Below are 17,078 nucleotides of genomic sequence, written 5' to 3'. Positions count from 1 at the left end.
GGCCCCGGGCTCAGTGTGCAGCTTGCACTGTGCAGTGAGGTCCTCGTCCTCCTCCCGGCTGGGCACGGCCGTCTTCTCCTGAGGTACCCCGTGTGCCACAGGGCGCTGACGATGGCTTCTGCCTGGGAGAGGAATCGTCACTACGGGGACCTGCAGAAAGCAGTCGCTTTCCTCCCCTCGCTCCTTGCTGATAGCTCCCTCAGGAGCAACGACACCACTCAGAGTGTCCACGGAGTGCTGCTCTTTGCGGATATCTCAGGTGGGGGGAGCAGGGAGGAGCAGCCACGGACATGAGCCGTGTGGGGACACAGCAGGCCCTTTGGAGCCCCTCAGACAGAGTGGTCATCTTGTCACTGCTGAGGTCTTCTGCTGGGACGCCCACAGAGAGCGGGATGGGTGACCTTGGGCGGTCCATCACGGCTGCCACCAGTGCGGAGCTGGCACGGGAAGGTGTCCCCTACAGGCTCTCGGGCCGGGCATCGTGGAAACAGCTGCCAGGTCTTTTGGCCCACATGGGCATTTCCTGATTTCTGGATGTCCCTGTTCCAGGTTTCACTGCGTTGACCGAGAAATTTGTGCAGAGGAGCGGCGTGGACAGAGGCACTGATGAGCTGGCGCAAACGCTCAATGAGTACCTGTGCGACATTTTGGAGGGTAGGAGCCGTGCTGCAGGACTGTGTGGCATCGGGCCGTGATGGTGGAGGCAGCCTGGCAGAGGGCCTTGCTCTGTGGCTTCTGGAAGAAGGTGTCCACATGACTCTGCCTTTTCTTCCCTCTGTCCACAGAGTTCCTGATTTTTGGAGGAGACATCTTGAAGTTTGCTGGTAGGTTCTTGGGACGACGATGACCTCGGGCACTGAGCTGTAGCATTTAACTCCTGTGGCGGCCGTTTGCTCTGCGCTCCTTCTCAAGAGGCTCTGTGCAGCGCCTTGAGCCAGCTCTTTGGCCACGCACGCACCCCTCCAGCAGTGCCCTCTCTCCAGTGCTGCAGCTGCAGAGGAGCGCTCGGGACAGGGGGTGTCACCGCTGCCAGCCGTCTGCTGCTGTGGCTGGCCCGGGATAGGAGAGGTGTCCCGGTGCCCAGGACATGGTCCCCCAGGACGATGGCCTCCCACAAGCCCATCTTCCTCCGCACGGCAGCTGGTTTCTGCTGTCTCTGCAGAACCAGACCGTAGGTCGGGGAGAGTCAGGTCTCGGCAGAGCCTTTACCTTCCCTCCCTTTCCCCAGGAGGTGCTGTGCTGGTGCTGTGGAGAACACCACCCCAGGAGGTGGCCAGGACCATCAGCCTGGTGCTGCACTGTATCTGGCAGATCCAGAAGTACGGAAGGCGTGACACAGATGTGGGGCAGAAGATCCAACTGAAGATAGGTACGGGCGCTGTGCCAGACGCAGCTGTGTGGCACTCTGCCATGCCACAGGGTGCTTCTGGTTTGCTGGGCTTCTGGGGCAGGCAGCTGGGGATGACGCCTGGCGCACTCAACACATTCTCAATGTCAACTCGGTTCGTCTATTTCTAGACGCCTGTTTTAGGGACTCGTGTCAGCGTCTCCCCCAGGAGGAGGGAGGATGCTCTACCCCTCCGTAATGCCCGTCTCCCCGCTGGGCTTCAGAGGAGCTTCTGAGCAGCCGAGATGCTGGGGGCTGTGGAGTTCCAAATGTTCCTGTGTCAGTTCTGCTTCTCCTTCTCCCCAGGGGTCTCTGCAGGGACCATGAGCCTCCTGGTTTTCGGAGATGAGAGCTGGCAACACTTCTGCATTTTTGGCCCGTGCCTGGCTGAAGTTCGTGACGCCGAAGAGGTTGCGGGTGCAGGTGAAGTTGTCCTCTCGGCAACCTGCTGGGAGCTCTGTGAGCAGCACCGGCTGAGGACCAAGCATCTCGCAGGCACAAGAGCTGTGCAGGCAGGTGGATGGGACGGCCTCGAGAGCCATTCTGAGGGCCTGGGCCTGGCCATGAAGGAGGGAGGTGTCGGAAGGCTGAGGAGATGAATGTGGAGAGAGTTGTAGGTGGGAAAGCGGGCAGGCAGGGGAAGGTCTTGTCCTTCCATCTCAAGGGTAACCGTGGGCTGGGCTTTCTTGCTTTGAGGGGTCAGGAGGCGCTGGGAGGGTTTGAGCCCCAGCAGCAATGTCCTCTGTGGGCCATGGAGCTGTGGTTGCTTGGAGATGGGCATGCTTGGAGAATGGCTGTCCAGCTCCGGTGCTTCTGAGGAAGCACTGCTGTCCCATCCAGCCAGGTGGGCTACTTCTCCCCTTCTCTGGGCAGTGACGGTGGAGGGCAGGCTCTGTCCCCTGGGAGTCCTGGGGAGGCCAGTGGCAGTGCTTTCATTCTGTGTGTCTTCAGGTGACGGGCATGGATCCGATGCCTTGGTCCGAATGCCAAGACGCCTTACGCAAGCTCGTACAAGACCCAGTGAGACACCGCTCAAAAAGGGAAGGTGAGTGCCCACTTCCCCTTGCTCTGTGATTGTCCCGAAAGGTGGGGCTTTGCTGCTTCAGGGGCCAGAGAGGAACCACCTCCTCCCTCTTCCCTCTGTCCGTTAGCACTCAGGCTGTTGGGCCTCCCAGGGCGGTGGCTGCTGCCGCCTCCTCCTTCCAGGGGAGAGCTCTGCCCTCAGCATCTGGAGGTGGCAACATGAGCAAGCGCAGAAGACTCTTTCTCCCCCGGTTCCAGGGCCAGGCCCTGCTTTGCAACAGCTCGTAGTCCCGTCCACCCAGCGACCACCTGCCTTTTCTCTCCTCAGGTGCCATGAGGCCTGCTCTTCTCTTGCCCAGTGACCTGAACGCCGAGGATGTGCTTAGGAAGTACATACCAGTCGCTGCTCTCGGGAAGGTACGGCAAGGCCACCGCTGCTGGGGGCTGTATTTTCGGAGGGCAGAAGAAGTGGTGCCTTGCAGAGATGGAGCTCTTACGGGAACAGACCAATCAAAGAAAATGCGCCCTGCGATGACAACGCAGGGAAACTGAGCCCAGGGGCACCGGTGCCGCACCATTGTCTGCGTTGTCCTCAGAGAGACATGGGTGGCAGGAGGAGGACTCCTGTCCCTCTGTCTTTTCCGTGGCTATGGTTCTGGGTGTGCCGCGGACACGATGGTGGGATAAAGGGGAGATTCCCCTGAAGTCCCTGGAGCATCCCTGAGGGTCTCCCCTCATGTCCGTACCGGTCCCCAGATGGCGTGTTAGCGGAGCAGCCTTCTCTCCTTTGTCATTTGTGTTATGACTCGGCGTCTGCCTGCCGCAGGCTGGGCGGCCTGCCCGCCCTTTTGCACTGAGAGGAGGATTTATCCCTTCCTCTGCTATTACCCGCTATCGCCAGCACGCCTGCTCTCCCTCGGTACTGGTGTGGGCAGTAAGAGCCCGGGAGAGCAGGCTGGTGAAGCCGTCGTGCTCTTGTCTTCCAGCTCGATGCAGGACTGCCCATGGACCTCCTCTCTGAGCTACGGCCAGTCACCTGCATCTTTGTCCAGCTGCAGCTTGCTGCAGGTACCAGCTCGGAGCATCTCAGCACCGTCCTCAAGGAGGCCAGCAGGGTGATGCTAGAAATCCTCTCTCCTCACAAGGGCCACATCAACAAAGTCCTCCTGTGTGATAAAGTGAGTGGGGGGGAACGGTGGCCTCCCCCAGCGCCAGAGGGTGGGCAGTGAGCGCGAGGGAGAGACTCCCTCTTAGGCGCTGTAGCAACATGTTCCACATCTGTCCTGGGCAGGGCTGCACGTTCCTCTGCGTGCTGGGACTCCCTGGAAACAAGCTGCCCTGCGAGAGCCTTCACGCCCTGCAGAGTGCTCTGGAGATCTTCAACTCGTGCTCCACCATGCTCAAGGAAACAGAGTGAGTGTGTGGCGGGGGTCGGCGGGGTGCATGCTGCCTGGGACGGCGCAAGGGGGCTTCCCAGAAAGAGATGTGCCTTCTAGCTTGCTCTCCCTTGTCCCTGGCAGGAAGGAGGCAGTGCCCTGAGAGGTGCAGGCAACCCCTGGGCTCAGCCCACGGCAGCCAGACGGAGTCCCTCCAAGCACACTCTGCTGGCCACCGTGCTGGAAAGAGCCCTCGTGAGGGCCAGAGGCCGCTGCGGCCAGAGGCAGGCCCTTCTGGGCCACTGCCCCATGAACAGGGATGGGGCCCAGCCACCTGATCCCAAGTGGCTGTCATCGCCAGGCGGTGACATGGCGGGCGCCTTCTTCCCTCTCTCTTTGCTCACAAGAGGGCTGTGGCCCTGCCCGTGCTCTGCCCCTGCCCCTTGTCCCTTGCAACCTGCAGATGTTGCACCCCTGAGCTCTCCACGTCCCCGAGACCCACGCTGGCAGGGCAGCACAGCCGGTGGCCCAGGCTGGCACCGAGGGGAGGTGTGGGAAGGGATGAAGCCAGGCGGGCAGGACTGCGCCTGGGGCGCTGCTCAAGCCCTGCTGTTTCTCTGTGTGCCAGGACAATGTCTGTGGCAGTTACCAGAGGGACGATGTTCTGCGGAGTCACTGGCCACCCGCTGAGACACGAATACACAGGTATTGGCCTGGAAGGGTGCCGCGGGGCTGGTGGCACGGGCCACACCGACGCATGCTCTCTCTAACGCGTGCTCTCCCTCTGGCAGTCCTTGGCCGGAAGGTGAACTTGGCTGCCCGGATGATGGTGCACTACCCTGGGCTGGTGTCCTGTGATGCAGTGACCTACGCCGCCTCCCGGCTGCCCGCTTCCTACTTCAAGGAGCTGCCTGAGAGAGAGATGAAAGGCCTCAGGCAGCCTGGCCCTGTCTATCAATACGTGGGGGTCACCGAGGAGAGGTGAGTGTCCTCCGAGACGGTCGGAAGCCCTGGCGTGGCAGGCTTTTTGCCCCTCTCCCCTGCTGTCTCCAGCTGCTGAGAGAGCAGGAGTGAAACCACAGGCATGGGGAAGGTTTGTCTGTTTTGGTAGACACAACCTGGCCTTGTGGGCTGGGTCTAAAGGGCTTTGGGCTGTGCTTTCCGTGCTGTGCTTGCTCCACCACGTGCCCTGGGAATGCTGACCCAAGGAGTTTTCTGTCCCAGCTGCTCCGAGCAGGAAGCTTTGGGCCAGTCTGGTCCCCATGGGGAAACGTGGACCATCGGGACACTCTTCCTCAGGTCTTCCTGCAGAAATCTCAGCTCTTCTGGGCCAGGATTTCACCTTCCCTTTAGAGGACGGTTTGAAGGTTACCACTGCCGTCTCTTTGAGACTGCGGGAAGACTTGAGCCAAAGGTGCCAGGTGCTTGGCGTCCCAAGCCCTTCAGGGACACAAGTCCCCCTTTCAAAGACGCTTGGTGTTCTTGGCCAAAGTGGTAAAGCTGTCTCCCAGCCAACAGCACGCCCTGGCTTCTTTCACGTGTCTTCTCCTGTTTCTCTGGGTTTGGCCTCTGGGGATGGACTCTTGATATGTTCTTCTGTCCCACCGTGGCCGCTGGGCTTCTTTACGCTTGAAGCTGTCGTAGCGTGTCAGCTTGAACTTTGGCTGGGAAAGCGTGCAGGGGATAACAGCCTGCTCCAGAGAAAAGCCGGTACCCGAGGAGCACCTCCTTCCCTACCACGCCAGGCTGCTTCTCTAGGTCCCCTGGCTTCTCACCATCTCATTGACTTGTGTTGTCTTTTCCCCTGCTTGTAGCATCTTTGGCGTGGGTCTTACCAAGAAGAGGTCGGAGTACGTCCCCTTGCTGGGTAGGTGGAGAACGCCTTGCTCTTCTGAAGCCCAGGTTCTTCCCCTTGGTAACTTTTAGTGCCTTGGTGGGAAGGGAGAGGCTTTTACCAGGGATGGTGTTGCCTGCAGCAGCCCTAAGAAAGCGCCGCCTGTCTTGGTCTCTGCTTGCTTGATATCTTTGGGTGGAAAACGAGGTGGGGCGCCTGCTGCTCCCTGCTGTCTTCCAGACCTGGTAGGAAGGTTGCTTTCAACTGCGGAGCTGCTCACAGCCTGGGGGCTAAACTGATCCCTGTCTTTGGGGTCAGGAAAGAGATTTCCTTCTGCCAAATCGATGGAGAGTTTTGACGGTGGGTTCTCCTCCTTCTACTCCTCAGAGCTGCTTTCTTGGCAGCATCTGGGCGAAGACACGGAAATGTCAGGAGGCAGGGGATGCCTGTATTCACTCGGGGTCTTGCCGAATGTTTTGGGCCCTGTTGTGGGTTAACCCCGCTTGGCAGCTCAGCCCCACAGAGCCACTCGCTCCCCACAGTGGGATGGGGAAGAGAATCGGAAGGGTTAAAGTGAGAGCACTGGTGCGCTGAGATACAGACAGCTTAATAGGGAAAGCAAAAGCTGCACACACGCCCAAAGCAAAATCAGGCATTCGTTCACCGCTTCCCATGGGCGGGCAGGCGTCTTGCCATTTCGAGGAAAGCAAGGTTTCATCACGTGTGACGGTGACTTGGGAAGACAAATGCCATCACTCCGAATGTCCCCCCTTCCTCCTTTCCGCCGGATTTTCTTGCTGAGCACGGCGTTGTATGGTCTGGAATAGGCCTTTGGGCAGTTGGGGTCAGCTGTGGCGGCTGTGGCGGCTGTGCCGCCTCCCAGCTTCTTGTGCACCCCCAGACTGTTCGCCAGCGGGGCAGCGTGAGCAATGGAAAAGGCCTCGACGCTGCGCAGGCGCTCTTCAGCCATAACTAAAACCTGGTTGTGTTATCAACAGCGATGTTTGGTCACAAATACAAAACATAGACCTGTACAGGCTATTGCTGAATAAAATTAACTCTAGCCCGGACCAAACCAGAACGGGACTGGCGACGCTGCCTTAGCTACTGGGAGGCGCTGTGCAGCTCACGGCACAGCGAGGAGATGCTTTGAGTCTGTTTGGGACGCGGCTGCCTGAACCGGCTGCAGTCATCCCTTACAGTCTCGTGCTGGATCGCTGCGGGGAGTCGCATGGGGCCGGCAGAATCTCCGTGCCTGTGGGATAGGGGAGAGGGCGAGGGGGCTGCGCTGTGGGGCAGGCAAGCAGGTGGCCCCGTGACTGCTCTGAGGAAGGCAGAGGTGCCCAAGCGTGGACGAGCAGGTGGGAAGGAGGCCTGGGTGCCGGCAGGCTGGCCGATGTGGTAGCGGGGAGGGAAGCTGCGGTGGAGGGTGCCCGCAAAAGGGACGGCTCTTTGCTTTTCAGCACGCCCCCAGCAGCTCGTTCTCTGGTTTGTCTTCGCAGGTCGGAAGCAGGAGACTGACCTCTTTGTCAGCTGCTTGAACGCCTATAGGGATTCAGGCCAAAGGAACATCCTGGCGGTTGAGGGCACGATGGGCTGTGGAAAGAGCCACTTACTTGCTGAACTGGCCTCTCTAGGCCAGGATGCTGGCCACAGGTACAGGTTTTCCACCTGTAGCTTTGCGACGCTGCCCCTGCCCATCCCCTGACAGCTGTGGAACGCTCCAGCCCCTCTGCCAGGGTACCTGGCCCTTGGACTGCAGCCTCCCGACAGAGCCTCCTGGAGACACTGCCTGGGAGCACCTGCGTGCTCCGCTCCCGCCTCTGCCTCTTTGGGGAGTTGGAGGTGGCTTCTGGAGCCACGGCCTTTCCTCCTTCCCCCCTGGGTCAGGCGCAGATAGAAGGAAAGAGCCCAAGCTCAGTGCTTTTCATCCCACTCCAGACCCCAGAGACAGCAGGGCTGCCTGTCTCAGAAGCCCTGCTCGCCCTCGGCGTGTTTCCCAGGAGGAGCACGGGGGCCTGTGCTCTGGCAGGCAGACCGATAAGGTCTGGAGCCCAAAGGCAAACCCACCACTTGCTCCGTTCTTGCCTCTCAGCCCCGTGAGTTCCTCTGCAGGGGGCACGTAGGGAGACCTAGGCCGGCGCTGCAGAGACACAGGCTCTGGACCCGGCTCTCCCGCTGGCTTGGCAGCAACTGCCCCTCTGTGCCCTTTCTCGTACGAGGAGGGAAAGGCTTGGCCTTCTGTGGGAAGCGCTTGGAGATGGGGGGCTGAAGAGCTCCCCCCAAAGGGCACCTCCGCCCCTCTTGTCTTAGAAGGCTGGGGCTGTGGGGAATCTCAGTGCCTTTTGCTTTTGCACCGCAGGGTGGTTGCCCTGGAACTGCTGGAGATCGACATGAGGCAGCCCTTCTCTGCCATCCGCATGCTGATGGCCAGGGCCCTGGGCCTCCAGGACTGTGAATCGCGCGGCGACAGGCAGCGCGTGCTGAAGACAAAGCTGCAAGGGACAATCGAAGAGAGCAGCTACTGCCTCCTCAATGACATTTTCGGTGTCAAGGTGAGAGCCAGAGGCCCCTGTGGACGTTGAGAAGGCCTTCTCCTGAGCTTGTCTGGGTCTGACCTTGAGTGGGCACGCTGCTGGGAGTGCCTTAGCTCCGGGGTGGGCATTGCGGGGGTCACAGTGTGCATTTGCCATGCCTGGGCCCGGGGGGCTCCCTGTCTGTGGGGCTGGTGTCCTGCGCCGCATCCGCAGTGCCCGGTGCCTTGTTCGGCACCCTGGAAGTGGCACTGGAGAGCGGCTGTTCCTGACCTCGTGCCGAGGTCACCGCTGTGCGAGGGGTCTGCCCCAGCCAGCCCACGATTCCCACAGCCAGAGAACCGGCTCAGCCCAAGCCCCAGCTCTGCAGAGACCCTCAGCAGAGGGCCTTTGCTTTAGGCTCTGGGTGGAGTCCCCGCTGCGGCTCCCTGCCCCTGTGCTGGGCAGAGGTGAGGTGCTGAGGCTGTCAGAGACGGTGGGCTCTGCGGTCTTGCGTGCTGGGTAGGTGTGCCGAGCCCCGGAGCCGTGTTTCTCCCTGACTCTGCTTTTCTGGCCAGTTCCCCATTTCGGACAATGTTCGCGAGATGGATGAAACTCAAAGAAGACTGGAATTGCACTCGACTCGGCTGAAAGTGCTGGAGAAGGTGAGCATTTCTCCTTCCTTCCCCCTGGGTCAGAGAAGGAAAAACCCTGCCGTCTGCGGGCTCTGTACCACTGAGGTGTGAGCAGGCGGGATGACTGCGCACCTGGGTCATGGCCCGTCAGAGCCCGAGAAAGCCCTCGCCCCCCCACTTCCCCCCGCAGCCCCACAAACACACCCGAGGACTTTCCTCCCGTAAAGTGTGCCCTGGAGGAGGAACAATGTCTTCTGGGTTCCCTTGCCCGAGCTCCCTCCTTCTGCAGGGCAAGTGATGTTAGGTATGACCCTCCAGTCTCAAAGAGTCAGTAAGCTTCCGAGCGGGAAAGTGGCTGGGGAGAGACTTCAGAGCATCCTCTCAAGAGACGGAGGCTAAATCTCGTCCCCTGCAAGACAGCTGAGAATCCACTGGATTCCCCTCAGAGCAACCTGCTTTTTTTCAGACCCTTACAGGAGATTTTGGCATATTTGTCATCGACAATGCCCATTTCATCGACCCTGACTCCTGGTTCATCATGTCACCCGTGCTCCAAAAGGTCTCCCTCTTCATGGTCATGAGCTTAGCCCCAGGCTACGAGATAACAGAGAGCTTTCGCAAAGCCGCAGCAGACAACGCCACGTCCCAGAAAATCACTTATCTTCATCTGGACAAGCTGAAAGCTTCAGTTGTGATGCAGAAAGTCTGCAAGGAGCTCGGAGTGGTCAGCATCCCCAGGGATCTGGTGAGGTAAGTTGGAGGCAGGGGAGCTCTTCCTGAGGGCCTGAACCTCTGCTGACCGTGGTAGGGAATCAGCCCCCCAGGCAAGGGAGCGCAGGGCCGCTAGAAGCATCCCGGACTCTAGCGAGTGCCAGGCGTGGGCGGCTTGTTATGCCTCACCCTGGTGGGTGTGCGCTGAGAGCGGGCAACTCCCGAGACACCCAGCCTGGGAGGTGTCAGCCTTGGCTGCCGCACAGGGAGGAAGGGAGGAAGAGTCCTGAGCCCAGCTGTGTCTGGGTGTGAACAGAAAAGGCCTTGGTCTGGGTGGCTGGGCTGTGGGGGAGATTCCCCGGGGCAGAGGTCCATCCTCTCCAGGCTCCTGAGGAGAAGAAAGGCAGGGCTCGCTGCTCTGCGCTTTGGGCATTGTCCGCAATTCTTTTCCCGTGGACTTCGGCAAAGGCTGGAGGGTTCAGGGGGCACAAAATCCCAAGGCAGTGGGAGGACGATCCCTTTCCAAAGTGAGGTGTAGCTGTGATGAAGATGCTGGCTACCCTGGTATGCCTGAGTGACTGGCCGCCCACCTGGACTGTGTTTCACCTTACTTTCCTTGTGCTGGTCCCCGACGGGTCTGCTCCTGTGCAGGTTCCTGATCCGAACCAGCTCAGGGATCCCATATTACTGCGAGGAGCTGCTGCGCTGCCTTCGTGCCAACGACATGCTCCAGTTCTGCACCCGGAGGCAGTCTGGAAAAGCAAAGGACAACTGGGAGAGCCTGATCAGTAAGCACCTTGGCTGCGACTAGCGAGTTGCTGTGGCGTGTTCTCCACAGCAGAGTCTTGCCCCGTTGTTCCCCCGTGGCTCTGGGCAGAGTCAGATCTTGGTCTGGCGGAGGTGCGGGCTCCTGTGCGCCTTGCTGTTGGGACAGGCAAAGCAGGGGCAGTGAGTTCTGGTGGCTCGGAGGGACCTACATTCTTGGGGCGGGGGTTGTGGGGCTAAAACACAGGGGAAATCCTTCCGAAGCACATGTGCTTGTGGTGTTTCTTAGGCATTCCAATGGGCATGCAGTTTAACTTGGCCAAAGGCTAGCTCACTTGAGAACAAACCCCAGCTTGAGGTGAGGGACGAGCCCAGGAAACTTGAATGCCAAACCATAAATCCCCACAAGAGTGCCGGTAACGGAAGAAAACGGTGGTAATGCCATCCGAGAGAGCAATGCCAGCCAGAGTGCCGCGGCCTTGGGAAGAGCCAGGACTGAGGCCACGTCTTGCATTAGCACCAGCAGTTTCCCTGGCTGGGAACTGGTGGGAACTGTTTTGCTCTGCTTCATGACCACCACATTCAGGGCAGGCACTGGACCATGTCGGGGGCGACTTGTCCCATCCCAAGTGAATCGTGAAGCGCTCGCGAGCTGCGAGTCGCTTTGCGAACTGCCTTATCGGTGCTCTCTTGCTCCGCCCAGCATCTGCAGCCGAGGCTTCATCCCTCGCAGCAACCTGGAGCTCCGAGGCGGGGAATGACGGGAGGGTCTGCCTCCTCAGGCCAGGCGTGACCCTGGAGAACACCGCGCTGCCCATCCCCTTGAAAGGTAAGGAGCCGAGCGCCGCTCTGCCGGCTGTCGGCTGTGCTGGGGCTCCTTCCCGGGGCAGGGGCTGGAGGGAGGCCGGGCATCCGTGTGCTGCAGAGTCACCCTCTCAGCGTGGGGGCTCTGCTGGGAAGGCGGCTCCGGTCCCACCAGAAACAGGCCTGGGGCTGCAGGCAGCCGCTTTCCCCTCCTGTGAGCCTGCTGGCTGCTCTCCGTCAGCAGGTAGGAGAGAAAAGGTTATCCGTGCAACACTGAAATGGCTCCCTTTTCTCACCAAAACAAATACTTTGCTGGGAAAAGGCTTTGACTTGCCTCTGTCCCAACTTTGACGCAGCATCTGTGTTGCTGTTCTCTTTTTAAGTTCCCCAGCTAATGCTGGTCTCAAGGCACTTAATCCAAACCAAACCTCTCTGGCCATAGACATTTGTTATGAATTGTGAAGAAACATCATGCTAAAGTATTCCTGCTGTGAAGTGGCTTTGTCAAAAAAAAAAAAAAAAAAAAAAAAAGAAAACCAAGAGAAAGGAATAGTATTGTCTGGCCAAGTTAAGGCAAGCCTTGTGGGGAGCTCTGTGTCCACCTGTGATGTGGGGAAAGTTCTCTGTGTGCGCTGTTGGGCAAAAGCCTACTCCAGATCTGGTAGGGCACATCATGGGATGCGCATACCTGCTGGGTCCTGCCCTCCCTGCCCTCGGTGGGGGAGCATTTGTTTGAGCATCTGGCTTTTCCCCAGGCCTCATGGCCTGCGATTCCATCAGGAGCGGAGCCAGTTTGAAGATGCCTACCCTGGGTTGCGATTGCCCAGTAGGTGCAGCCGCAAGCAGAGGAGGCCAAAGTCTACCCCATCTCATGGGTTGAAACTTTCCAGCCTCTCCAGCCTCAGCATGGGGAAGAGGCAAGAGAGACGTGTTGTTTCTTCTTGACAGAGATTGCGCTGACTCAGCTGGATCGGATGCAGCCGCTGACGCGGATGGTTGTGAAGTTTGCAGCCATCATCGGGCCGGTGTTTACCACCCAGCTCCTGTTGCACATCCTTCCCACTGGCCTCAGGACCCATATGAATTCCTCCTTGGACGAGCTGGTGAGCGACAACATCCTGAGGTGGCTGAAAAACACAGAGGTGCCAGAAGATGTGCAAGATCCTACCGAGGGGCCAGCCACCTCTTCGCAGGTGGAGAGCAGTAAGTGGTAGCGGGCAGGTGGACAAGGGAGCTCCCAGCTGTGTCCCGGCAGGGCTCCCCAGGGCATGGTGCGCTTCCCCTGCCGTGAGGGGTGGCTGGGGCTCAGGCAGGCACGGCTCTTTGCGATGGGTTGTTCAAAGACCTTACGGGTCAGTCTCAAAGCCCGCTAGCTTTGCGCTGGAGGGAGGTTCCCACCAAGTGCCATCCCGAGTGCTGCTCGTAGCGCAGGCACGGGAGGGCGTGTGGAGTCCCTGACATCCTCTCCCAGCCACCTGATCAAAGATGCTCTCCAGGTTGCCCCGGGGCCCTTGACGGGCTTTTATTCAGCTTTGACTCCCCTGTGGCGCAGGAGGAAGCTCAGGAGGCTGGGGACTGCCTTGCCAAGAGCAGGGAGAAAGTGCTGGACGGGGCTTGCTTGGGCTGGTGGTGACATGCCCAGCTCCTGCCTGGAGCGCAGCTGAGCGCTGTGTCCGCGGGGCTGGGCTAGCGTCAGCAAGGCAAGCTGGGCCCTTTTGCCCCGTGCTGCAAGGCTCGGTGTGCAGCAGTGCTGGTTGGCTGGCAAGGGTGCACGCCAAGGCATGACTCTCGTGCCCCGGCTGCGACGGCCCTGAGCTGGGGCTGATGCCAAGGCCCTTTGCCTTGCAGGTGTGCAGAGGCCCTCTCCCAGCACGAGGACCGAGGAGCAGCAGCCTGGCGTCTTGGCCTTCTGCGTCCCGCTGCTGCAGAAGGCTGCGTACGAGCTGTGTCCCGGGAGGCAGCGAGTCGCCTTGCGCGGCAAGTGTGCCGCCTTCCTGGAGCAGCACGCGCACAAATGCAGGAGCTGCGGCCAAGGGGAGTTTGTCGCCTTCCACCACTTCGCCGTCACCAGCAGCCAGGACGGAGGCAGCTGTCGGGACCCTGCCGACGGAGGCGACTCATGCAGCTGGGAGGCCTTGGTGCTGGCTGGAGAAGAGCTGAAGCAGGATAGGACCCACGCCACTGGGGGTACGCTGTGCACCGTGCTCCACAGCCCGGGCCCTCCAGGAGCCCAGGGGTGTATGCTGGGGATCGGCTGGGAGGAGGTCTGCCGGGGACGAGCCCAGGAGCTGAGGACAACCACCGCAGACTTTGCTCAGCGTGTCGGCACCCTCGCAAGGGTCCTTGAAGCCCGGTGGGAGAGCGAGAGCCGCTCTTCCCCTGGGGCAGGCGAGGAGGTGTCTAACCCCCTGTTTTCTTTGCAGATGCCGCAGAGCAGCAGGCTTTCATGGAGGAGGAAACTGGGTGAGCAGACAAGGGTTTGATTCTCTGTAAAGGCAGGGGCCTCAGGGGTCTCCAGAGGAGACCAAGGAAGCGCTGGCATTTGCCTGCCGGTTGTGACTCTAGCTTAAGGAAGAGGCTTTCTGTGAGGTGGGAGCGGGGAAGAGATGGCCACGGAGGTGAGACAGTGCTGGAGGAAGCCCGTGGGCTCCTAGTGATGGTCACACTACCCTGGAGCAGGCCTTGCTTTCCAGTTCCTCGAGAGGAGCGCTACAAGATCTGCAGGCGAAAAGCCACCACAGGGAGCCGGGTGGTTTGCCTGGGGGAGGTGACAGAAAGCCCAGCTTGTCTTCTTCTCCCTGGCTACAAAGCAGCTGTAGGAGTCATGCCTGCCCGTGGGCTCGCGCTCTCTTTTGAACAAAGGGCTTTTGATGGCCTCTCTGTGGGGCAAAAGACCAGTGTAGGTGATGCCTGTGCATTCTTTGCTCTCTTCTTCCCCTGGGAACGGTGCTCTGACTAGTGTGGCGGAGCGGCTTCTGCCAGAGGGCGAAGAGACAACTGAGCTGCCCGACGAGACCGACAGGCAGCACAACGGCACACACTGGTGTGAATGCCGAGCCATCGTGGAATCGGTGCTTGTGCCTTTGGCTCGCCACTACGTGGCAATGGGCGATGCCGACCGAGCCTTTTACTACCTTCTGGAGTGTGCTGCTGCCTACCTGCACGTCTCCAACAGCTACATGGTGAGTTGCCTCGCTCGCCAGTGCCCACCGTGCACGGAGTCCTCTCAGTCAGCTGGCTCTGGGCAGGACAACTTCACCGCTGCAATAGGGCGTGCCTTGACGGGGCCTTGGAAGGGACATGCTGGGGTCAGAGCCTGACTTCTTCCTCCGGCTTGCCTCTTCTGTGGACGGAGACACAGGCCACCGTGCCCATAGCAGGAGGGGAATTAGCAGGGAGGGGATCTGAAGGAGCACTGGTGCCTGTGCTCTGAGCCGGCGTGACTGTGTTGGGGCGGGCATCAGCAGGGGGAGAAACGGGCCCTCTTAAGACAGATGCCAGAGGCAACAGGGGAGGACGAGGCCGGCCATGGGCTCTGCATCACGCTCGCCTGCTCTCTCTGTGCTTGCGCAAAGGCCCTCATGAAGCTGAACGAAGCGGAGGTCCTGAGGAAGATGAAAGCCACTGCGATAGCCTGCTTTGAAGAGGCCACCTTCTTCAGCCTCAAAGGGGAGGTAAAGAGATGGGGAGGTCTGGAGGGGTGTCCTGGGGGATGGAGCTGGATGCTTTCCCCGGCTGCAGGGGCTATCCCTGGCATCACCAGCCACCGGCAGACTCCGGCAGTCTCTTGGCCGACTCGAGCAGATCAGGGTGTTTCCCTTTTCCTCTGCAGGTTTGCTGGTGTATGCAACGCCTTCAGCTGGCAGAGAAAATGATGAGGCAGGCTTTGAGCTTGCTCAGAAGGAACTTCCCCGAGACCTTCCTTGGCGCCTTTGTCAAGGCTCAGGTGGAAAAGTTGCCTTGTGTCGCTTACGTGAGAAGAGCAGCCTGCCTTCTGCAGAAGGGCCGGTAAGGAGCAGAACTGAGAACCTAGGGGAGGAAGAGCCATTTCCTACCTGGTCCCAGACCTGCCTGGGCTTGAGGCCACACGTGACCTGACGCACGGCCCTTACAGGACCGAGGGGTTAAGGAGCGATATGCGGGTGGAATGGGGAACGACAGAGCCCCACACTCCCTCCCCCCTGCACGCTCCTTCCCCCCTGGGTAAAAAGCAGCTCACAGCCGGGGCTGTGCCTGCCGGCACGCGTCGACGGCGGCAGGGCCTTGGTGGTGGCTGGGGACAGAGAGCTGCAAACAGGGAGTAGAGGCTGACGAGGGGCAGGGCTCAGGAGACTGGGAAGGAGCAGTGGGTGGGGGTGAGGTGTGAGAGCGAGGAAGCTCAGAGGGCGATAACCCTTTTCTTGCCGGTTCCCAGCTTTGCTTGGGCCCCCGGGCGCTGTAGCGCCAACGCGCCCTCTCGAGCGGTCAGCTTCCCCTGGCGGCACTGCTTTGTTTGCCCCCTTCCTCTCCATCAGCTCCCTTTCCTCCCAGGAGGTGCGACTGGCTTGTCCGCCGCCCTGCTTTCCCCCAGCCCTGGCTGATTTAGCGCTGTACAGCGAGAGCCTCTGGGCCCAGCAGTTTCTCTCGTGCAGCAGGATGAAGAGGCTGGCCTGGCTGCTGCAGCAGAGCTGCTGCCTTTCCTTACTGGAGCGCCTCTTCAGCCTGGAGGGCACTTCCAGCGGACGGAGGTTCTCCCGCCTGGCAGCGCGCATGAAGGCCAACACGGACAGGGCGTTGGACTCCTGTTGGACAGCAGAACTCCCGCCACGCACAGACTTAGGACACAGACAGATGCCAGCACAGACGCAGACACAGGTACAATTGGGCACACAGGCACCGTACAGAGACCTTCACAGACGCCGGCACCAATACAGGCAGGGACACCCGTACTGATACCATCAGAGATACCACCGCCCATTCCGTTGCAGGTGCAGATGCCGTTGTAGAGGCCGTGGCAGACACAGATACCGCTGCAGACGCCCTTGCAGAAACCAGGTAGTCTTTCAGATGCAACTGCAGACGGAGATGCCATGGGAGAGACAGATGCCACACCAGATACCCTTTCGTGCGCCACTGCAGATGTAGACACAACCGGAGTGCAGAGAGCATTGCAGATGCCCTTGCAGACAGAGGGAGCGTTGCTGATGCAGGTACCATTTCAGAGGAAGGCATCTTTGGGGATGCCGGTGCGGATGCAGATAAAATTGAAGATGGAAACGCAGATGGAGACCACGTTGCAGGTGCTGTTGCAGGTGCAGTTAGCGTGGCAGATGTTTTTCTTAAACAGGGACCATTCAGGACAACTTTACCGACTTCTTCTGTCACCAGAGCTGTATATTTGTTTTCCAAATAAAATGGTTCTTATGAAAACTCAGGAGTTCTGTTCTCCGCCATACAACTCTGCAATGACCAAGTCAAGTGGTATCGCCAGAGCGTTTCAACCTACTAGACTTCAGGAGACATTGATTAGCATTTGTAAAGCAACTTGACAGTGTTTTGGAGGGCTACAAAAGTAGAATTTGTAATGGCATGTTGCAGTTCCTTCTTTGTTGGATGGAGGAGTCAATATTAGTACAATTAGCCACTTCCCATCCCAAGCAGTTCTGAAAGAATCCAGCGTGTTTTGAAAGAATCGGGGAAGGAAGGCGCTTCCTTGTGTTTCAAGCCTCTTCTGTCAAGGTACATTGGTACTGAAGTTCAAAAATAAGCACACGTATTATGTGAGTTATCTCTGAAATAAGTCCGTTCACTGACAGAGAGCCGCCACAGTTTCTATTGTAATTTCACCAAAGACACCAAAGAGTAAGACATTTGTCAATGTCAGGCAGAGTTTGCCTTTGGTGAAGCCAAACTGGTGAAGCTGTCACCAATCACCTCCCTATTTCCCATGTGCCTTAGTAGCGTTTCCAGGAGGATCTGCTCCATGACCTTGCCAGGCACAGAGGTGAGACTGACCGGCCTGTAGTTCCCTGGGTCTTCCTTTTTTCCCTT

At 59.3% G+C, this 17,078-nt stretch overlaps 1 protein-coding gene across 1 annotated transcript; it reads left to right on the top strand.

The window, feature by feature from the left end:
* Positions 1–237: 237 nt before the first annotated feature.
* On the top strand, positions 238–4,759 carry LOC128917642 (adenylate cyclase type 10-like; the record flags this gene model as incomplete). Its single annotated transcript, XM_054220989.1, has 7 exons — positions 238–259; positions 550–654; positions 786–817; positions 3,559–3,588; positions 3,702–3,823; positions 4,415–4,491; positions 4,578–4,759. Coding segments are annotated over 7 exons (570 nt in total), but the record flags the coding sequence as incomplete, so codon positions are not given.
* Positions 4,760–17,078: the final 12,319 nt, after the last annotated feature.

This window comes from Rissa tridactyla, chromosome 14 (genome assembly GCF_028500815.1).
Source record: "Rissa tridactyla isolate bRisTri1 chromosome 14, bRisTri1.patW.cur.20221130, whole genome shotgun sequence".
NCBI classification, from domain to species: Eukaryota; Metazoa; Chordata; class Aves; order Charadriiformes; family Laridae; genus Rissa; species Rissa tridactyla.
This window is presented reverse-complemented; position numbering and strand designations above follow the sequence as displayed.